This window comes from Zootermopsis nevadensis, unplaced genomic scaffold (assembly GCF_977971745.1).
Source record: "Zootermopsis nevadensis isolate Lab colony 2312 unplaced genomic scaffold, Znev_1.0 Znev_ptg000025l, whole genome shotgun sequence".
In the NCBI taxonomy this organism is placed as follows: Eukaryota; Metazoa; Arthropoda; class Insecta; order Blattodea; family Termopsidae; genus Zootermopsis; species Zootermopsis nevadensis.
The window spans coordinates 4525792-4549504 of NW_028259157.1; the positions used below are offsets into that span (position 1 = coordinate 4525792).

General features: G+C 37.8%; 2 protein-coding genes across 7 annotated transcripts in view; both read right to left on the reverse strand.

Moving 5' to 3' along the window:
- The window catches only part of LOC110828224 (ras association domain-containing protein 1), a 39746-nt gene extending 20470 nt beyond the window's left edge, over window positions 1–19276 (reverse strand). Inside the window, exons 1-6 of one of the 6 annotated variants that reach the window (XM_022060741.2) lie at window positions 19015–19276; window positions 18302–18448; window positions 17696–17831; window positions 15766–15996; window positions 14200–14421; window positions 13305–13425 (exon numbers count right to left, since the gene is read on the reverse strand). In XM_022060741.2, the coding sequence (XP_021916433.2) occupies window positions 13305–13425; window positions 14200–14421; window positions 15766–15996; window positions 17696–17770 (649 nt within the window). In that variant the 5' untranslated portion in view covers window positions 17771–17831; window positions 18302–18448; window positions 19015–19276. Of the gene's footprint in view, window positions 1–145; window positions 2600–9445; window positions 9921–13304; window positions 13426–14199; window positions 14422–15765; window positions 15997–17695; window positions 17832–18301; window positions 18449–18709; window positions 18730–19014 lie in introns of those variants that run through there. The other 5 variants (XM_087356114.1, XM_022060744.2, XM_022060742.2 and 2 more) reach the window with 5 other exon arrangements.
- Window positions 19277–20365: 1089 nt separating this feature from the next.
- On the reverse strand, window positions 20366–23643 carry LOC110828226 (intraflagellar transport protein 25 homolog). Its single transcript, XM_022060746.2, has 4 exons — window positions 23361–23643; window positions 22535–22641; window positions 21682–21750; window positions 20366–21100 (listed from the first exon to the last, which is right to left on the reverse strand). Exons 1-4 carry the CDS (start codon window positions 23462–23464, stop codon window positions 20862–20864), a joined length of 519 nt encoding a protein of 172 aa, XP_021916438.2. The 5' UTR covers window positions 23465–23643; the 3' UTR covers window positions 20366–20861.
- Between the last annotated feature and the right edge of the window lie 70 nt (window positions 23644–23713).

Here is a 23713-nt window from a genome sequence, read left to right on the forward strand (position 1 = left end):
AGACTGTAAAGAACTAGGCTCACAGTCCCTGCTTGACTGAACCACACGTTCCTTTAACCCCTACCCTCTTGTTATTGGTTTCGATTAAACCCACTGCGTAATTAGTTGGCACGGGGCACGTCTATAAAATAGGACAGTACACTACCTTTATCGGACGGCGATGGCATCGACGGATGATGAAGTCTTTTCTGCGCAGACGAGCCTTGTTTGGTATATTGCAACTTCCGTTGTACTTTGAAGAAAGCGCAGGAACCATCAGCTAACACAGCCACTCTTGCTGTTTCATCGTTTGCTACTTGCGACAGCTGTGACTTTACGGCCAACGACGAAGAAACGATCTTAGAATTTGTGGTACCACATTTTGATGACTGCGTTGTTAGTACGCCAGCTGGAGCGGATGAAGATCTTGACAATTCGACTGCATTGTTCCTTACAGGACGGTAAGTACGCGTTTTACTAAAACTTGTATATTCCGGTGGAGGGTCGATAGGCGAGCTCTCTGTTAAACCCATTTTGGGTGTTTTCAACACATACACTCTCACTGAACCATCATGCACTTAAAAAATAAAGTTTGCGCCTTGAAGTGTTTAAAATAAGTGAGATCACAGTTTGTAAGCACCACATTTTATGCTTATTAGAAGAACAGATTCTGAACACAAAACACTATTCAATAAAAGCAATCTTCTCAAACATCGAAGCACGTAAGGCGTTGAAAACTTAAAGGCACTTTCTGGGTGTCTGAATCACGGAAGCAGTAGTGGCTGCGACTGAAGATTGATTATGAAGGTAGCTAGCTGCTAATGGTGGAGGCAATTAATAAGGCGCTAGTGCTGGAGGTTTACAACTATACAGACTGTGGCAACAACAGAGACTGGCAACAAAATTTATTTCACCTTTTACACTGACCTACAGGTTACATGCCACTGAAACCAGTAAGAAATGCTGTGGGCGCCTGCTACATTCAATCTCACTATAATGACAGATCCCAATTACTTATGAAAGGAAGGCAATAATACAGAACCAGAACTTGGTAACGGGACGGAAAGGGGAGGGAATCTATCGGCTGTTGTGATTGGCTTACTTAAATTTGTAGTCATACCACGAAGAAGGCCATAATTAACAATCTAACCCTGTGTCACCTGGTCTGTCTTGAAATGTGGTATCTACTCAGCCGGTTAATAAATTTCATCATGTATTCACAAAATCCCGACACTGTACCATATCTATTTTTCTAAGACCCATATTAATACAATTCTCCCAACAAAAAAATCGTCTCCGATGTGGCTTCTGATCTCGAGTTTCTCCCATTAAATAACAGGTACACACTTCTCATCTTCCTCGTTCGTGCTACATCACGATTTTTCAAGTAATCACCCTAATAATATTTGGTAAAAAGCACACATTATGAAGCTCCTTATTATGCAATACACTCCATCCTCCAGTTACGTAATTACTATTTTCAGGTTCAAATATTCTCTTCAACACTGCTGTCAAACACTCTCGACAAACGTTCTTCCACCTCGGAGTAAGACCATGCAAAATTACAGTTTTGTATATATCAGCTTTAGGTTTTAAAACAGGGCATGGAGGTGAACCAGCTCTGAAGTGAATTGTTGCATCATATCCCAAATTTAATCTACTGTAATTGTACAATGAATATAATTCTGGTTTGTTGCTGTTATTTTCAAGCAGAAGAATTTCACGACATTTCAAATGATTTCTATTACCTATCCTTAACCAATTCGCCCTGCATCCCTATGCTTTCCTAATAAGCGCTAACTTTATTAGTTATAATAAAGTTGTCTGTGTTATGACTTTCAGCGAACCTTCTTTATTTCGCAAGGAAGGTTAGTTAAGTCCGTTTGTCGATTTATCAATCGCATAGACTGGCCGAATTTCCCTCCCAGGCCGTTCTGCAGAGGAAGTGCCCAAGACGACGAGACAGTAAATTTAGTTTGCTTTCAGCCTTTTCATTTTCCGGGTTCAATGTATTTTAGTTCAGTTTCTAGCCGACGTTTGCATTATTTAACTCACATCTTCCTCTCCGTTTTATGATCAGAGTGTACTGCGCATTTCTGAAAACCGTAAATCTTTTTCGTTTTTGATTAAAATTTGCATTGGAGATCATTATTAATTTAGAGATAAAATAAAAATCTGGGTATTAAAGTGTACTTCCTGCATACAAGTTTACAGCATTACTGCAATGTACATGATAAAGGCCAGTGGTTGCCCTGCGTGTGAGTTTTTAAAGACTTTGGCTAATGACTAAATGGCTAGGTCGTACATCAACGCGTTCTGTTGAATAAACAGTTTAGTTTCTGGCCAGACGACTATTATCCTTGGTTGACACACACGAACCTATTCGTTATATAACCTCTGTACTTGACAACTTTATTACTCCTAAGTTACCACATCTTATTTCTATAAAACTATTTAAAATCCTGAACTTCATTTATCATTATGAAATAAACTGCCTTGACTGTAGCCATGATAACTGGAGGCGAAATGTTAGTGTGAAGCTCAACAGTAATTTCATTACAGAAATTGTTTTATCAGAACGACTGTATTTCGCGTGACGACAATCCTTCACTTGTACTAAACAACAACGAAGTGTCTTTCTTGCATTCATGTCATTACGCGTTACACAAGCAGATATAATATCTCTCATTCCTTTTAGACGAAGCGAACACAACCCCTGAGTAAAAGAATTGCACTGGAAACATGTATTTAGGGGTATGTGACACAGTACACAACTGGTTATGTTTGTATCGCTCATAAACACTTGGCAGAAATTAACCTCTCTCATAGTGACAAAGGACTTCTGAACGACGTTTTAGAGTACATTCGATTCAGGATTTCATCACTCAAAAAAGAAACAGCTTACAGCTAAAGGGACTCGGTAGACATCCGACAAAGACGACAGAACCTCGAGCAGATACTACAGCTCTGAGTGAGACAGACTGACACAGGAAGTAAAGAATGGGAAAAAATATCAGAAGAAAAACAGACAGAAATAAAGAATAAGGAAAGAAAACAGGGTTAAAACCTATGAATATCCAGGCCCTGAGATACGTACAACAGTAGATGATTACCACATTATTTGACTTGGAATTTGGCAAACAATTATATAATAATGCGCGAAACATCACTTTAAAACAAACGAGATTTAAGGTGAAGATTTCTGTCTTCTGGGTTGTTGCGCTGTGTAGTCTGGTCGATTTTAACCAACGCTTCAGAGGTCATACTGCCTCCATCATCGGGGCGATGATTTAAGGTTTTAACGGTGGTGAAAATATGAACTGCTGCCTGGTTGTTTCTAACGTTTCGATGAAGTAACTTTTCACCTCCATCCATCTACATAACCCTGAAGAAGGAAGTGACAGGTTCTTCTGTAACAATGATAACTACCAAGAAGAGTGCACGGTGTCATAACCCGGAAGACCACGCTCCACTTAAACAGTATTTTAGGTTAAAAAAGACATTTGAGAACTACTGTGAGCCCAAACATCAAGCATTATGTCGAAGTCGCGGCCTTGCGTATTTGAAATGTACCAAAAATTATAACTAATAACAGACAATCAATGGTATAAAGTGAGGAATACATGGGCTGAAAAGTATGTAAACCAACGTGGCACATTCCTCATGCGTACAATATGAACTAAGGAGTCTTTTCGTTCGCTTTCCCATGCCTCGTTATAAGGGACGTTGTCCGTGAACGTAATGCGACACAGTTTTATCAAACTGGAAGTAGTTATTAAAAAGGTAACACAGTAGCAGTGTTCAGTTTCAGCTAATAAAAGCAAACATTCTATCTGGAGATCCATAAGGTTTTTACGTTGTGCAGAGTTTTCGTACACGATAAATCATTTTTCTGATAATTGATAAACATTTAATTTGCATAAGTGGCTAATATATGAGTACTTGCAGAGAGCACTGCATTGCTCACTGTTCCAAATAACATGGACGATTCATTCTATCCTCCGAGACAAGAGTTAGATCAGAAACACAACTATAAATATCTGAACAGGATATCATATTTACCATTCATTAACGTTTCAATGCGAAACTACATGTTACATACACTTCTACAGGCACTACAAGCACGATGCAGAGGGTTCCTTGAGCAGTCGCTGCTCAGCTAGTCAAGAATTCCTAACTTCTGATGGCTAATTAAGTCTATCGTATTCGAAAGATCACAATTCTATCCCATCACCAGTCAAATCCAATTAACATCTTTGCAACCTGTCCCTCTAACGTTTATTCTAACATTATCGTATCACACGTCTTCGAATTGCGATTAACATTTGAAGCTTTCCAATCAAAGCCTCAATCTCTGTTCGTTCGTCAGAGTGAAAGAATAAGTTCGTACCTATTTATGTAAGTTTACGGAGAAAAATACAACTGTCGATTATGACCCCGTGGGTTGTGATGCTATATAGCCTTTTAGGTGGTTATAAACGTTTTACAGTAACGTTGACTTCAACCCTACTCTAAAGATGGAACATCTCAGAAAACAGTACTCGTTGTTTAAAGACGCATTATTTTAATTTTATGCAATTTAAAATTTATAGCTGCTGAACTAGTCAATCGACTCAGTTCTAAAGGGTTTTGACGACGGTGTATTTAAAGAAAATACGATGGAAAAAGTCCTGACAATGAAAAATTTTAAGTGTAGCCAATCGACGTTTAATTAAAAACTTGGATTAGAGGGAGGGTTTAATATAGTCTTGACCGCCATGAATCTCACGTGGTTAAGAGAAAAACCGACTAGGCCCCGCCAGTCTGGCGCTATGGACCAGAATCACGGGAATTCAGTCCAAAAGTCGGAAATAGTAAATCGTGTCCCTCTCATGTGCCGTACTGCGATGACTTCACGTAGAAACGATGTGCTCTTAATAATTTATAACACTGAACTTGGTACGATTGTTGAGATCATTAGATAATTAATTACAAGCCATGACCACCGAATTTATAATGATTTTGGATTAGATAATCAGGTTAGAAGTGTAGGCACAGGGCATAGTGAGAGATGACGTAAAGTTAGGATAAAGTAACCAAGCAGTATTTTAAATATTACTGTACCGTTTATCTTGTTCCATATGTAGTGTGTATCATGAGTCAGTTACGTAAGATAGCAACTCTGTCTTGACGAGCCCTGCCCTGCCCGGCCCCAGATTCCGGAGAAGGTTACACAGACATAGGTTGGGCCGAATACAAGTTGAACATGCCCGGGCTAGTACAGAATGTCTAGCAAAGTTTGGACAAGATGGTGGCAGCGAAATTCTACTAAACTCGACCACGGCGTTATTGCAGGGTGTCCAATGGTCAGGATTTTGGCAGGGCCGTTGTCGACATATATCATACATTAATAAAAAGAGAACTGAGGTTTTAAAAATGAAATAACACAGTGAACAATTTCACGAATTTCTTTTTCAGAGGCCTGATTTGTATCTGCGCTCAACAAGAATGGAAAAAGATCTATCTACTTATTTCCAATCTTTATTAATTCCGGATGTTCGTTTACTGCCGATAAAGACATGCTGTGATGCAGTTAATTAACAGCCACTAACTCACAAATGTGAATGATGACAAAGCTAATCAAGACCACCATACAGACATTACTTTTCTTTGCATTCCGTTGAATAAATATACCAAAATGCTCGACAGTTACAGATCACAACCAGTACGTGAGGCCAGTCTTGAAACCGGTCACGCAGGATAGTGACTTGGAGGGGGGAGATACAGCCATGCAGATTAGGGTGCGGGTGACATTTCCCTATGCGACGCTGTTATAGCCCATCTCTGGCCGATTTCAACACTCGCCTCATGTACTGTACCTATTAGTGTTACGGTATACTTTCACAGATCAATTTTATAAAATAGGAAATAGCTTCACGTAAAGTGTAAACGGATCGATATGGGCCACAAAAAAATCGACCGACAACTTCAAGTGTAAAGCTCCAATAACAAATTTTGTCAAAACATTCGAACCGACGCAACTTCCCATCAAACATTCTTTCTGCACACTTCGCGCAAAGATTGCATCACGCAAACAGAAAATGCGGATTTTCTGAAAGCCTAATCTAGTGACCGAGATTAAATATTAGCGGCACAAATATAACGCAATGACCATTTGCCTCAAAACAAAATACATGGCAACCAGCAGTTTTCTGCAGGCACATACAGCGGACAGAGAAACAAACATGTAATCTACTCGTGTATGTGTGTGTGTGTGACGCTAAAAGAACCATAAAGCCGATAAGCACTGGATAAAGCATGTAATGCCTCGCTCCAAATATTTGTTTTACAAAACCTCCTACGTCAGTTCGCTATTGTTACCGGTTCACTGCAAGCATTCAGATTAAATTTTATATTGAAATCGTACAATAAAATAATAATTTTACCCGTATCGGAATACTTAACCAAATATCTGGTAATAAAACGCGAAGCTTCAAGACGAATCTACGCTTGTACTTTGTATCACGAGAAAACGTTGACAGTTTGTCAGCCTTCATGTAAAATAGGGCTTATACAGTGGACAGACATGGTTCAAAATTAAATATGTACAAATTTCGTGTCGACCTCCGATACAAATTTTATCAATTCTGCTTGTGAGATGAAAGATGTCGACGAACGTATAAGTAACATCTCTGCACTATGGGCCCATTTTACGCTCTGAGTCCCCAGAATGGAGAAAAAGTACTGAGAATTCCTCACAGGAAAAGGAAAGTGTGCTAAAAATACGCGTCAGCCTACCCCGTATCACGAAGAGAGGAAATACGTGAGGACACTCTTATATAAAACGCAACCTTAACTCATACACATGAATCCCTTCACGCACAAAAGACTAAATAATGGCAATACTGAATTCTTGCAGACGTATCCTGTTGTTGCAGCTGATGAGCTGCCTGAAATTGGCACGGACGGAATTTTAGCTGTTTTGTCGCTCGATGAATATCCGTCACAAATACACCTGCGTCCAAATTTTGTTACAAATCGGAGCACGGTCTAACTCGGTACTTCCTTGCAAGGACGCGCATTGCTAAACGCTTCACGAACAGCTTGACTTCAGTGTAACGGAGGACGCTGATACACGCTTTAGATGTAATTCGTGCACCGTAGTACGTAAATGTTGTTGGGTTTGGTTTTAAATGGTATACTCTAATTAGCAACAGGATATGTGCATATAAAGGGTTTTAATAAAGCGAAATCAACATCATTTTAAAAATTCCATCCTCGAATTTTCATATGTCAAATGTGGACAACATCATTTACAATTCAGTGCGTCAAGCCTTGGTACGACGTCAATCATTTGTCTTCGCATTTGTTGCGTGTTATACAAGTTGGTAGAAGTAAAGATGTCCTTGTGTTTAATTAAGCACCGTGTTATGAAGACGTATATAGTTATAAAACTTAGTAGCAAGCGAATACAATTCATTCATCAGTATTTCCACACACTGAGGCACTTCTAGGGGTCATTTTTCGGTTAGTTTAAAAGCAAGATTTGTTAAGTCACCTTGTCTTATACCCATACGCCACAGCAAATAAAGGCAATATATTTACTGTTTTACCAAAGCTCGAGGTCAATCGCTGTGCCCAGCTCGACTGTTGGCCACATAAATTCAGTTCACATCTTAACAAATTACTTCTCTAACGTATATTTTAATGCAATCCTACCATCTAGACCTAAGCACTATATAACTCGCCAGGTGTTCTAGGTGTAACGGAAACATTTTTAGGGTAATTAAAGCTCTTCACTAAGCCACAAATCCGTAGCAGAGTCATATACATTATGGCAACAGGTAACATTCGTAGTTCTCCATGGTCTGGCTGTGAGTGCAGATAAAACTGGCCAGAAAATCAAGGGCAAACGCTCCGAGAGTGAAAGAGATGTTCTGTCATAGCTCAAACGGCGAGACACTGACTTACCACCGCCAAAGAACTGGGTGCTGTTGAATGCGTATTTATAATGGCTACTAGAAGGAACGATATTAAATTTCACGGTTCATGTAGCTGCGAATAGCAAATTATGAGCAGGTTAAGAATCAGAAGGAGGCGGTCATATCCTATGCGACTTTATTCAGGGACCACTAAAATGACCCTCAATCCAGAATAAGTCAGTGTTGACACTTAAAAAGTACCGAACTGAAGTATAAAGATCATATGCAACCAACTTGACCTAACAGAAACACTGACCACATACTGAAGGGCAAAAATATAGAAACAAGTCGGTGGGGCACTGAGATAAACCCATTTTAATCCCATACCGTACATTTACTTTTAATGTATTTAATAACTGTGTGACTTAATAACATGACACAGAATATACGTGTATGTTACTTCACAATCACCTTTGCAAGTATTCAATCATTGTAGCTGAAACAGTTCTGATGGAAACCTCCCAACATATTTCCCACTTAAATATAATCCGAAGTTGCATGCTACCCCAAATTTGGAACACTTCCAACTTCTCTGAATGTAACAACAGAATGACTTCCATCTATCTCCAGATAAGTGAAGAGTAAAATCTACAGCACTAAATACTGAAACACAAGATTTTAACCTTCACAACTCTCCACATGCTTCCTGCAGCTCATCTGATGGATAAAGAACGCATTTTAAAACTTCCTTAAAAGGAAAATGAGGCAGTCTGGGACCCAAATTTAAAACCAGGCAATTAATTTTGGTTTACAGTTTGTAATGACAACAGTATAACATTACAAGGAAAAATTAGGCATCTGGTCACACTAGTGTTGAACAAAACAATCTTGAAATCCATCATTAACATTATCGTTGACTTTCACTCCCAGAACGGAAATTTTTTAAACAGTTAAGCACAGTAAACATAGCATTAACCAGTAAAATTGTTTTAGCCCTGGCTATTTTTAAAACTTTAAAAAATGTTAAACTGTTGACAAGCCACGTCAAACTGTGACAGTTACCCAACGCTTTGACAAACACTGCCGTTGCCACCTTCAGGGTGAACATTGTCGTCATTTACTACCAAAAGCCTGCCCTATATGAGGATTAAAAGATGCTCAACCAACACATATTCACCCTGACGATGGCAACTGCTAAATTTACCGAAATGTTGAAAGGTTCATCCCCGACAGCCATTAAAATTTTCCAGTTCCACACTTCCTCCAATGTATCAATCAGAGGCAACCTAAAAAATCTTTCCACACTACACATACCATTCTGAATCTTCAAACGTATTCAAGACAAACAGACAGACATATATTGGTGGAAGGTGTATTTATCTAATTATATCGGCAGCGAAAAACAAAACGTCACGGTTCTACAGGCCAGATTATTGCGTTTCGATTACTTGTAGGTGTCAACCATCATTCACAGAACTCGTAGAGCCCACTCAGCTCCTTAACCAATGAATATGGGGCAAGCTTTTCAGGGGGTTAAATGGCGGGAGGTGAAATTGGCAACTCACCTCCATCTAGAGCCAAGTTTCAGTACGTCTGACGCTTTGCCTCCACGCCCTTTATACGCCATCATGGCGTGGGTGGTCTGAACAGCGATTGCAAGGCAACGTGTTCAAACAACTAGTTACACAACCATAAGCAGGGAAGTCAAATTCGCAAAAAATTAACACTGATAATTAGATATGAAAATAAATGTGTAGTAGAAACTACTTCAAACTGCTAACACAGAAACTCAAGGACTCCGCACCACACCAACATAGTTGGGCTTTTTTTTTTCGTTACACGACGGCGAAACGCGAACCGAGTTATTTCTGCGTTCGCTCACACATACACGCCCGCACTGTCGACACCGAACATCTACCTGCTGACACACTCACTACTTTGGCCTCACTAACGCTCAAGCGGCTTCAGAATACACTAAAGTAACAGCCACAGGTGGATTTAATTTGTTTCCCCAACATCAATCATGCCCGTACTATACAAATGGCGCGATAAGAAGTATAAATATATGTGACAAGGTTGGCCAATATCCTAGTGCACCTACATAATCGCACAAACCTAATCTTTACTGCGACTGTGTCGATTATTTGCACCTATGCGACTTTAAATATACATGAAAGCGGCCGTGAACTATTTTAAGGCGTCATCTAGGCTCTTGCCTGGAGGGACTGAGATAAACAGCGGGTCTAAGAAATTAAATTCGAAAACGGGTCTCCAATGCTAACTACTACAGAGCAATGTTTTGTCAGTGGGGTTCTCCATTCTCGGATTAATCGATTATTGACGTATTTAACACTGGCTAAACTGCATAGGTTACATAACGTCTAATGGGAAATCAACTGCAAATGACAATTTGGAATAAAGCGACTGTTCCCTGCTTTCTGGCACTATTCTATAATTTGAATAAAAAGACTACGGAAACCAGAAAATGTCAGGTCTGTGATGTTGTGTAAACTCGTCAGTAGATACCAACTTTTCAGGGAAAAATAATGTCTTCATCTTCGGGGCGGAACTCAGACCTAAAGATGAAGACATTATGTTACTCTGAAACGTTGGTTCCTACTTACAAGTCCACATGACGTCATAATCTAGATCATCGTCATCATCTTCACACAGAGAACTTCTGTGAGGGCAGCCAGGGCCCGCGGCGAGATTCGCAACTGTGACATAAGGAAGTGGTAGCCATGGGGAAAGCGGCGTCCACTTTCAATTCTTGGACTACGACACTACAAATCGTCCATCAAAGTATGTATGTAAGACGTAGAAAGCCTAGTTCACAATGAGACAATACTTCAACATTCATCACAACTGCTCATCATTCACTGTCTCGATGACAACAAAACATAAGTACCACTGTCCATGTTTCGGTATTACTTCACTAATTCCCGGACTGAATGTTGTTCAGCAGTATGAAACGTTACTGAAGTTCCCACGCCAACCAATAAGATGTCAGCATTTTACTGCTATCTGCTCCTCTTGTGTTTGCGATCGCACAGAAATCATGAGCGAAGTATACACGTTCATGAGTAGACAACTTCATGAAAGCCAAAGATACATCAAATAAGAAATAAAACCCCATGTCATGCATTACAGGCCCTGGAACTAGATGGAGGATGACTGGGAAACTTCTGCCTCCAGTTGTTTTACCTTCCAGAAATAAATTCGGTAACTATTGTACAGGGGGCTAGGTGGGCTCAAGACATAGTCTGCTATAACTAACTCATTCACTCCACAGAGCAGGGACTGAAGAGTTTCGATACAACTTAGTAAGGATACCAATGGTAAGGTCAAGGTTTGCATTGGGTTTCTCTCAAATAATGCATGCAAGAGTAATTGTCTGATAGCAGTGCTTCATTCCGTCTTAAACTTTCTATTACAGCTGCTTAAATGAGGTCACATTATCAGGTAATGGCTGATAAAATATATAACAACCTCTTTAGCCTTTGGTGTATTCAGAATTCACAAAACTACCAAAAAGGTGATCTATTCTTAATGACACTGTTTCAACTACAAAAGTCACATAACATAAAATGAAAAAAAAAGTTTAATAAGCAGGGCGAGTAAATAAATTGAATGACCCATTTGAAAGTAGTCATAGAATGTGCCTGAAATTTCAAACATTCACTATAAAAAAAAACCCACCACCACCACATTTCATCCAAACTGCCAGTCAGTCTCCTTCCAAGTTCCAAACTGGTAACTCCCAAACACAAGCTGGATGTTGATCTAACTCCTCAGTGCTAAAAGGGGCCATTGCACAGACAAAGAACCATTAGAGATAAAGAAATCTTTGTCTGAATTAATGCTCTTAATCTACCTACCAACTAATAAAGTGACAAAGAACACAGGATTCATTTCATAGAGCTCACATTCATTCCTGTGATATTTTATGGTGATGTCTTACTGTACTGGTTTCTAAACAGTAGTTTGCAAACCCCCTTGAATAAACACACAATTTCAGGGGGTCAGTTAGAAAGTATGAGGGGGGGGGATAATGGCAGACATTCCATATGTCAATGAGCAAACGACATATTGCAAAAATAAATATACAATGAACTCCCTGGAAATATAAGTGCCTCCAATAAATTATCACTTTTATGAAAGTATTATTTATTGGAGGGAAATAAGAAACTTTTCAAAAGTATTTTACATATTTGTATATGGCAACACTGGTCAATAACTGAAGAAGTGTGCATGTGTACGTTCAGACATACCTGACATTCAGTATTTTGTTTTGCACATTATTACAAAAGTGGTAACAATTTATTCAAGGACCCTTGCAGTATAGATCTGTTTGCGATGGATTCTGACACATAAGGACTTTAAATATCATGACCCAACTGTCCAAAAATGAACAGAAACCAACAATTTTTTTGTAAGATTTGAAGTTTTCACAGCAGTGAGTATGAAGATTTCTGTCTTCTGGGTCGTTGTTGAATATTCATCGCCCTGATGACGGAAGCAGTATGACCTCTGAAACGTTGGTAAATATCGACCAGACTACACAGAGCAACAACCCAGAAGACAGAAATCTTCATCGCCCTGATGATGGAGGCAGTATGACCTCTGAAACGTTGGTAAACATCGACCAGACTACACAGAGCAACAACCCAGAAGACATAAATCTTCAACAATTTTTTCTTTGTTCAGCCACTAGAAAAATTTATTTTGCAAACAACATTTTCATACTGCAGTCTGCTTGAGTCATTCAAATTGAGCCGACTACATCCGGCTCTGAAGTTGTGATGGCGACACTTCAAAAGGGGTGCACATGTGTGTGGGAAGGCTAGGCCAGTTTAGGAGGGGGGCTGATTTGGGCTGACATCTTCTCGCCAGAACACGGACGCTCACTCAGGCTGTAGCCACGGATTCGGTCGGCAACGTTCTCTCCGGCTGGGCACCCCCTTCGAGGCAACCTTGGTTTGTATTTGTTTTCGCGTTGTGGTTGCCCGACCAGATAGGTAGATAGATGTTGGTGGATGGGGCAACCACCGTGTTTTTGGGTTATTCTTGGTCCCTCGGGGTGGTCATGGCCAGGGAGACAAATTGGAGTGTTGCCGAGAGTGAGCTGAGTCGTAGGGCTTTTTGTTTTGTTCTTATATGTTTTATTTGTGAGTTTCTTTGTTTGTAATAGGGTAATCAATGACCCTGTGTAACGCGTATGTATTACAATTTGTCTTAAGAAAGTAAATGGTTTTGTTTCTAATTGTACATTGCTGTGTTTTGATTACACCCTTTTCAGGGACGTGGGCCAAGTGAACCAATGACATATAGAACTGAACACCTCCCCCTTTCAACTTTTGTTGAAAAGGGGAGAATGGATCAAAAGTAGAAGTGGCTAATAATCAATTAATCAATGCTACTCACATCTGCAGCGCAAGTAGCTGGTCTCATATAAGCACCAAAGTAGATCACCACACATGTCACACCATGTTGGATAGTTGCAGTGTGCCTGGGAGAAATCATGTCCTTTGCCTCCTTCCACTTCCTCCACCGGCAAAGGGATTACAAGAAAGAAAATTATTATACACTTTACAACTACCACAGTACTAATTCTTAACACTACAACATGGTACAGCGATCCCTCGGTTTACAATTCCATGAAAGTAAAGTAAAGCTGTTCTGCTATATGCAATGTATGCACTTGGGGAGAGAGGAGGTATAGCTCATAAAGGGATTGTTAGAAAGAGGTAGTAAAATCCCCACTTAATGGTACCTGCACCTTGTTGTGGTGGTGGGGCTTGAGTACCTCAGTGACCCCAAGAGCTATGCTGGCGGTAGCATAGCTACTGGTAGGGCCTCCCTAGCCAGATTGGTCGAGGGGGAGAGGTCAGACTAAGACAAGTACCCTGGTCCTCCAGGTTGGGGGTTGGTCACAAGGCTAACAACCTTGCACCGTAAAAAGGAAGATGTTTTGAAACCTCAATAAAAAGCCTCAGACAAACAGACCTAACAGAGAACCGAATGGAAGAGGAGAACTGAGGAGGCCACAGACTGAATATGGACAGGAGAGCCATAGAAGAAGAAGAGGTAGTAAAATATTTTATTTTTTGCAATTTGTCTTATGATCAAACTTTCTCAGACCCATGAAATCAGAAACAGTAACATTTTTTGGGAACAATGATTTTCTGAACATACATACAATTTGAATGTTGTTGCTATCGATAAGAACAGAATTATTACCGAGACAAACTAATTTAGAAATGGTAGTTAAAATTATTTTTCACAAATACACAGACAGAAAAATTAAGGCCAATGTTACCTCTTCATGTGTCCAAACAAAAGTTGAGGAATTTCTCAGCTTAGTTTCTTGAGTTTTTGGCCGCCCATCCATGAGAATGAAATCCATATTACAAACTCCTTGCTCTCCTTCAAGTTTCTGCAGAAGTGGTTTTGATGTAATCACTCCTGGCATATTTGTAAAAAACACATCACCAGGCATTGCCAGGTTACTGTGAATGTTCTTCCACAAAGCATCTGAAACCTGGAAATAATAAAACACACCAATCATTCAATGAATAATTCAGTAATTTGTACCTGATAACTTGAAAATATTTGCAATTAAAACTAAATAGAGAATAATTCAATTGTGGCCTACCTTAAGCAGTGAACAAAGAAACAAGGACTTGGGTACAGGCAACATTTGGCAACAATTAACGTTGAAATTTGATAAGTTACCTGGTTTATACACCAATATATTATTTCCTAATGCAGATAAAAGATAGCATAAGCGACCACTGAGCAACAAATGGATATAAAACTCCTAAAAAATGTGAACTTTGAACAAAGATTATGTTTTAGCCCTCTACTGTATGTTTGATGTACCTAAAGATGGCCATCTTCTGGGATGTTATACCACATACAGTGTAAGACTGTAATCTTGAGACTTGCGGGGTGAGGAAGTGGGGTGAACGAAGGAGGAGGAAAGATAGTGTCAGCCTTTAACACTTCGGACTTCATGCATTCCTTGCAAGTCTCAAGATTACAGTTGCGTACTATGGTCTGGTAGAAGTTTACACATGTTTCAAAGATGCCTACTACCTCCATCATCAGGGAAATTAATAAGATTATTCATGCCCTAATGATGCAGACAGTAAGCACCTCTGAAACATCAGTAAACTTCTACCAGACTACAGGGCATAACATCACAGAAGACAGCCATCTTCAAACAAAATGCCATGAGAACCTGAAATCTCACTCTGCTGTAGCTAACTATGAGTTACATGACCTGGGTTCAATTCCTGGCAGAAGCAGGACCTTTTCCACCATGATGTCCAGACAGACTTGATAGATACCATATTGGAAAGAGGTTTTTCCCTGACGATAGAGTATGAAACTGATTTTGCTCACCTTCAACCAACAGTGATGTCTATTTATTTATTTATTTATTTGTGTTTTTTTACAAAAGATTAAAGTATTCCCATTTTCCATTCTTCTCTCCCTTCTCTGGAGTATGAGTCCCAACTACACAAATTTTGCATGTGAAAATGTACTCAGGCCTAAATGTACAATAACAGTTAATGACTTAACACATGCTCAATTAAATTTTCACACACATTTTTAATTGCCAGTCACATATCATTACGGTATATATTCAAAAATACATGGAAATCAAGTTATCAATATTTAAAATAAAAGTCTGGCATGTAGGACAAGAGCTTCAGAGGAATCATAAATGTTGCCGAGAAATGGTTAGAAGAAAATTGGTTCATAAATTAAAACATTCTAATTAAACACATGATTAAGCAAAATAAGGTTCAATGAAACAAAATTAATGTTCATAAAAATTACTAGTGTACTCAGCTTTAACATATTATTACTGCTATACCTTGATATTTGAGAGTTGCACCAGTTCAATGTGTTCTACATCTGGGCTTGTTTTACTAGGGGCCTGCATCTGTTTCTGCGGTGACTGATTTAAGGGAGATGGTGTTCCAGGTTTACTAGGCTTGCGACGGAAGGGACTAAGGTTCAGTAAACCCCAGTTCTGCAGTAGTTCACCAATTCCCATATTCAGCCCAAATCGAGAATGACCGTCATCACTGGGAGTGGAAGAACTCTGAAACAAGAAAATCATATCCTCAATTTATAATTAGGGGCCCACAGTGTAAATTCAGCTAAAAATATTTTTACATTCACTGCAAGAGTTTGTAATTTTCATATATCACAGAGGATTTAATACTGCCAGCACTGCAAACCACTGATTTAGTACAGAACTCCTTATAACTTAAAAAATTAAGGGAAAGATGGCATTTTGTTAAAAATGAGGTTGCTTGAAGGCTCATGTACATTACCAAATATATATAATGTATGGTCCTTTTAGTGCCATGGGCTGATCAACGGGAAAATAGACCACACAGAGCTGTGCAGATGTGGTTTAGCATTGTACTGAGTTACTGAGTTCACAGCTGATTTCTTGGACTTGTGTGTATTTTATGGATTCACACAATTACAGCCATAGAAGCCAAAGTAATGCAGCACAAATGATGTGAGCACACCAAAAACGAGGTCAAAGTACATCTCTGATTTTACAACAACTATAACAAAACTATAGATTATACTGGCCAGTGTCTCTTAAATTACTGAGTGCAAAATATTAAAAAAAGTTTATCATCTACAGCATACTATCTTTCAACAAAGACAAAATAAAATTTTTTTTTTTAAGAAACTCAAACTTCTGTTTTACTGTCATCACAATATCCTTATGTTTTCAGCCATTTTACATAGGATCCATAAGTAATCAATGACACTTTCATCTAACTGACACAAAGTACAATGTAAGATAACTGACTTGTACAATTCGGAAAAGACCAAAATCATCTATTGCATCCCCTCTCTCCACAACCAGAATAACTGGAAAAATCATCCCTACCCCACTGCCGACAATAACTGCAGTCAAGCACTGAAAAAAGGCATTGTTTGACAGTATCTTCTGTAGACTCCACCAAAACAAACATCTCCCTCCAAAAGCGGGAGAAGAAAGATGTCAAAAAAGGATAGGCACAGTTGTACACGGATAATCCAAACATGGATAATCATGAACATTCAGGTTATATAAAAAGCGGGAAATTTCTTGACCAGCTGAGTGTCTATTAGCTTTTCAAGAAGAAATCAGCACCGTGGGGTTATAGTTCGTTCTTCAACCACACTGGTTTTATGGTCATATCTTAGGATGAATGTAAATGATGAATACGAAAGATGTAAAAGTAGCCATAGCCTCTTTTAAGGTATGAGGTCATTACTTGCCTAGGACCAAGGAACACCATAAGGGCATCTGTCAGGATAGCCAGACAGAATCAAACCTGAGCTCTCCCTAATACAAAACAGGATTAATTTGTAAAAACTCTTTTTTATACTTTGTCCACTGTCTAAATTACAAGTAGAAATAAAAACATACATTCAAAAGCTGAATCTTCTTCCATCCTCAGGTAAAGAGAAAATGACAGAAATCCTACCTCTTGAGCCCTCTCAGACCTGGGGGCCCAACATGTAGGGTTTCTGTCTTTTCTTTTTTACCTGAAGGAAGAAGATCCAACTTCCAAAATATTTTATTTATGTAACTTGGATGAAGGATAAAGTCCGAAAACCATGTCAATTCCAAAAGGTTCTGATGATGGTGTATTGCAATATGGATTACTGAGTTATTGGACTTTATTCAAAAACACACCATCAACATACACATTCAGACACCACAGAACAGGAGTGCTTGACCATACTGTTTCATATATTTCTGAAAATATACTCAAACGAAACATTACCTTCCCATTTTCTGAGAAGCTCTTTGACTCAGAAGCTGCACCTACTGCTCCATCCAGATTTGAAGAAGCAGCCATTATAGAAAATTAATCACATGTTTAATGAAGAAACAGGTACATCACTCGTTGTGCCAAACATCTGAAATTAACACAACACTCCAATGATACACAGTCTGTATTTGTTCTTCACAATCAAATCAAGATTTCATCAGATTTCTCAAACATGGTTCAATGAAGAAAGATATGTAAACCAGTACCTTATGATCTGTAACATTCATTAAAACCTTCCACTTTTAATTTTGTGGGTATTTAGTAATATATCTATATACATGTGCATGTGCAAATGAGTGTGCAGACATGCACTGAGTTTTTCTATTTGTCTCACATATAAAATTTTGTCAAACCCAACCACAACCTCAGGAGCTGAAACATGCAACAAACACTGTATCCACATAAAATGTATTAATAGTTACTGGTTATTAATAAGTTACGCTAATGGATCTTGAGGATTCCATGAGCAGTACATTATTTCCTGTAAATCTATTGATATCAACTCCTTTGAATCTCAAGTACAATATCACAATCTCTGGAAATCTAAAAATTACAAACCTGTAACATGTGAAGATATTCGTGACTTGTGATGGCTTCAGTGTGTTTACTGATTGTAAGCACCTTTTAGTTGTCAATTTCATTTTGTTTACCTAATTTTGATATCTATGACCACAATCTTGAACAGAGAAGGGAAGAAAGGAAGCCCTAAAAAGACATAATATAGTTATTTCAGAACACATAAAAGTTTCTACACTTCAAAAATTTACCTGTCTGGTCAAATAATTTAAATTAATATAAATAACGCATTTTCATAATGCAACCAGTCATAATAGGATAGGTGAGGTCTCCACAAGTAGTAGCTTCACAATATCAATATCAATTCTGAAATAACTGTATACTGAAAAATATTTCAAATAAAGAGTTGATTAACAACATTCTAACTTAAGAACCATAAATCAATGTTACCTTAACCTATTCAAAATGTATGTAAGCAGTAATATAAGCTACACTACAAACATTAAGAAGTATAAATATTGCAATAACAAGTGTACATGCAACACAAGACTTAGGGTACAAGTTCGTTATAGATAAATACAAGCAACAGAAAAATTGCAAAAACAAAAACAAACTGAACATATGACCACCAAAGAAACCAGAAAACATAAGATAACATCAACAGAGATATAAGTCTCATCCTTGAATTATTCTTACTTTGCTTGCAATGTATCTCCACACAGTACAACATGCTAATATTATCTACAACGAAATACCTTGTTCATTATCATAAACTGCTGAGGCATATCGATGTCAAATAGATCTGACCGTAACTATGTTCCTGTTCTGAAAAATCAGAAGATTAAAGTACCCCAAATTCTTAAACCCACTACGAACCGAAATTCAACAGTTAAAACTAATTCATACAGATCCAATGCCTTCTTCGCGAACATCAATTCAAAAACTATTTCCCAAAAAATGACACTTTGTGAATGACACAAATTCCGTGACAACTATATGCAGTTGAACTGTCACTCACAATATCCAGGTGATGTGAAGTCACGGATTATTTTAGCGTATTTCCCTTCTTCACGCCCAAAATTTCCCATTCAGAAGCGGGCGTGATTGAATTTAATTTAATCTAGTGGAACTGAAAAATAAATTATTTGTAATTTCTTTTGTCCTACCATGGACAGCCTGACTTAAATTCGAAACGGCTACCTGCTGACGAACCGATACACGAGAACATTTTCTGTATGGAATGAGAACGTATGTGTAATCGGTTTATTCATTTTTAAAATGTAAATGTCTTTCTATTACTATTAAGCACAATAAACTACCGTTTCCCCAAGACAAACTAAATATTTATACTAATACTATGAAGAGTCTGGTCTAGTCACATATATGGAAATAATGAGTTTGCTCACCATACTAATTCTGGCAAATAACAGGTTTATTCTGACAAATAAAGTAACCTTCATAGATTGGCCACCTTAGAAATAAACTTACCTTCTGACATCACTACAAAAAGCCTGTCTGTAACGAAAACTTAGGTGAATATCATGCACCAAGTTCCTGAAATTTATTTCCAAATTACTAGGGGAAGGGTAAACCCACATTGCACCTATCAGCATCCGTCACGATATTACAAAGGATGAGGAGTAAGAAATTATGAGTTCGAAGCAGTGATTTTTGGCAAAACGTTCGTACAAAAGTTCAAGAATTTCCATCATAATATTGTGTTGTTCTGAATTGCCATATGGTTTGAACAACTAAACAATGTATATGTATGATTCTTCAACTAAATAATGTATGTTTGCAATTTTAACACAGAAGGCCTAAATCCATACAACTTTTATCTCTCTATCTCTCTCTCTTACACTTTGATAATGTGCATGTCTACATACATTAATTTTCTCCTGAGAAGCACAAAATTGGTGCCCTCTCTGTGAACTACTGGTCTTCATGTTGCCATTTGCATGTCAATAAAAGCAGAGTTGAAAGCTTGTAATTTATTTCTGTATTAACAGTTGTCAGTAAATGATGATCCTGCATAAAGATGAGAGATATAATGAACAAAATATTAACTTAGTAGATTAGACAGGAATAAATAAGGATACACACAGAAATATTACATTACCTTTTTTACCAGCTTCATGAAAATACTTCTTGATACAAATAAGTGTTTTAGACAGTATTAATTACTCAGACACTACTAATACACACCTCACGACAAATTCAAATCAGAACAAAATCGGTCAGAGTCCACGTTACGTCAATTTGCAGCGTAACTGCTGCAAAGGGGCACCTGGTGCAGACAGGCATGCACAAAATCAACAGAATGTAAAGGTGTTAGCGATTAATGAAATCATCAGAATTTATCAGAATCATGTGGTGCCATACAGTTAATTCTTTCCATAGGTGATGACACTTTCTCTCCATCATCATCAACTTCATTCCCTTATCGAGGTACCATGGACGATGATGTATGGTTTCCATGTTCTACTGACGACAGGCCAACAAGCATCCTAGTACCATCACTCAAGAGGCTACTCTTTAAAGTATGTTGTATGGACAGATAAGAGTTAAGCACATGTGTTTTTTCATTCACATGAACCACTGATTAGTTTCTACCAGCTTGCCTTTTTGGAGTGGTAACTAACCCAACAGACTCAGGTATATCTGTCTCATCATCTCTTATTTCATCTCCTCCAGACTTGTTTTGGACACCGTGAACTTCCACTCTATACACAGCACATATGTGGTCATATCCAGATTTAATTGTGAAACGCAAGTGGCGTGCAATAAACTTTGCTTCATGCAATGACTCAACTTGGTGGCAATGGTCTGTGACATCAAGCTCTGTTAAAAAATAAAGCATTATTTTATTAACTGACTACAGCTGATGAGGACTCATTAAATATATTTTTAAATTGTAACCTAAGAGATAAACTACAAAAGGTAGCCAACTGCTTTAGGAACTACTACTTCCACTCTCTGGCATTATAATCAGTGACATATAATATACCACAGAGAGACTTCTGTTCTCACACTTTTCACAGTGCCAATCTTGGACAAAAGGTGTAGGATGCAGACAACTAATTCTCCTACAAGTGGAGGAGACAAAACTTTTCCTGAACATCAATAAAATACATATTTGCAACATAGTCTCTTGGAGGCAGTAGACAAGGTTTTAAAACAAGTGAGTTTAGTTCAGTTGATTCTCCCCAAAATAAACAACAGAACTGGAGTCCTGACCCAGCAATCATCTTCATTTTTTCAAACATCCATCAGACCATGAACATTATATAAAGTGAATTCATAACAAAAATAAAAAGTGATTAAGCACTGTCTGTAAAGATAATTGAAATAGTTTTCCTTAAAGGCATAAAAGCTTTAACTGCTAGAAATACTGTTGCAGAATTTCGTAGAATTGTACTTGCCTGTCTCACAAACATACTCAAATCGTTGTGGACTTTCAGCAGAACTTTTTTCCAGAGAGATTAATCGCACTGAAAAATAAAAACAATTACATAAATTAAATTTCTTACCATGACATAACTACACATTTTTAAATGCAGTGAAAAAAACATTAAGTTCATGAGATATGGAGTTAAAGGGATGATAAATTTTAGGTATATTACTGAAGTTTAGATAAGAAATAGAGTAATCACTAAATATAATGCATGTCCCTTTGTAGGGAACTTGTTAACTATAGACACCAGTAGCTTTATTAAACCAAGTTTGTGCTGGTCTAAATAAATAGCAAAACATTCTTGAATATTAAAATACTTATTATAAACAGCAATTTGATGCAGTCTCTTGGAGATAGGAAAAACAGTTTTAAAACATTATTTATATGCGTTCTGCCACCATTACTATACATTTTCCCCAGAAATACTATTATTTCCTGGATGGAATATAAAGTGCATCCAATGTAGCTCATAACCATAAATTTAAAATTGACAACATACACAGTTCATGGGACCAAATAAATCTGCAGATCAGAATTTTTCCTTATCAATATTGATCTTCTGGGAAGTAATGTCATGTAGACTTGTAGGTTTTGGAGGAACAAACTACATCCATTAATGGGGCTGAAGATGGAAGCAATATGTTCCTCCAAAACTTCAAAATCATGGTTTCTCATGACATATAAGTCCACATGGCATTACTGGAAACTGGTCTAGGATATTCAATTACAAGTTGGGGTAATGTTCAGATGTGTCATTAGAATAAGGTTTGACAAGAACAGAATGCAATGACCAGCTTTATTTCTATAAACTTTAAACTTACCAAAATAGCTTCTAATCTTAACTGATGAAATAATTACTGGATTTGGAAAAGTTAAGATAAAGACTTGGGGATAGAGACCAGTAGTACACCAATATGTGTTCCTTTGCCTGTAACCAAATTAAACAATTTTCAGTGCATAAATATATAAATATCAAATCAAAATTTTCTAAACATGAACATAAGTTTCAGTGATACGAGATACTATTCAACACAGCATTCAATATCTACACGAATCTTTCTTTAAACATCTCTCCTTCTTTCCACCAATATGAAATGTGTAATGGGTAATGTCAAGGCAGAGCTTCCCCAAAAGTAAAGAAACCCAAACTGGCTATATGGGACTGCTTGTTTCACAATAAGGGGCATCAATAGTATGCACAAGTAAAAATATGAAACCCAACTTCTAAAATTTGAGGCTCTTACTGTGGTGAAAATTTCGATTGTGGTCTTCTAGCCACCACCTAACGTGACTAACTAAAGGCAGGCAAAATATGTTCATGTCCGTTGTAGAACTAACTTCTGTAACCTACCAATTCTACTACATCACAATTTGGATATTACGTGTGATTAGCGCATAATATACAATGTGTGGCCACGCTTTCACATACACTGCAATTAATTACAAAACTCAACATAATCGCTACAGTTAATAATACCCCGTGTAAGATAGAAGGCACATCACGTTTTAATAAGGAATGAAAACATAAACTTGCATAACACCTACGTGAAGCACTATTTCGTATAACCAGTAAAATCCACTGTATAACTATTGACTTTGGAATAAAATTTTTAAGTTATAATAAAACAAATATTAACCAACACTTACCCGTCAATTATTTTCGAACAATCGTCGTAACTACCACAAGAAGAAGACGAATATGAAACTACACATCCTCTCGACTCTAACGCCAATTCTTCTACCTCTCCCATTTTTGATTACGAGATAATTATAGTCTCAACTAACGTAATACCAAGTAATGTCAATTCATAATACGGAATATATATCAAATTAAACTGCCAATACTAACAAAAGCAGACGAAGAATTCATTCCGAACATCAAGTCATCTGTGATTTGTTCTATAACATTGTTGCCAAGTACTTGGTGCGAAAAATTTCCCTGTAAAATTATAATACATACTAAAGCGGCACTGTCAATACATTCTGCCAGTGTTGTAATA

Excerpts from the sequence above, each read along its gene's own strand:
- LOC110828226 (XM_022060746.2), bottom strand. The coding sequence starts at position 23,464 with ATGGGAGAGGTAGAAGAATTGGCGTTAGAGTCGAGAGGATGTGTAGTT. Across the intron at positions 21,751-22,534 it reads TAAGATTAGAAGCTATTTTG|TGCGATTAATCTCTCTGGAA; the intron begins GTAAGTTTAAAG and ends TTTATTTTTCAG. Across the intron at positions 21,101-21,681 it reads TGAGTATGTTTGTGAGACAG|AGCTTGATGTCACAGACCAT; the intron begins GCAAGTACAATT and ends ATTTTTTAACAG.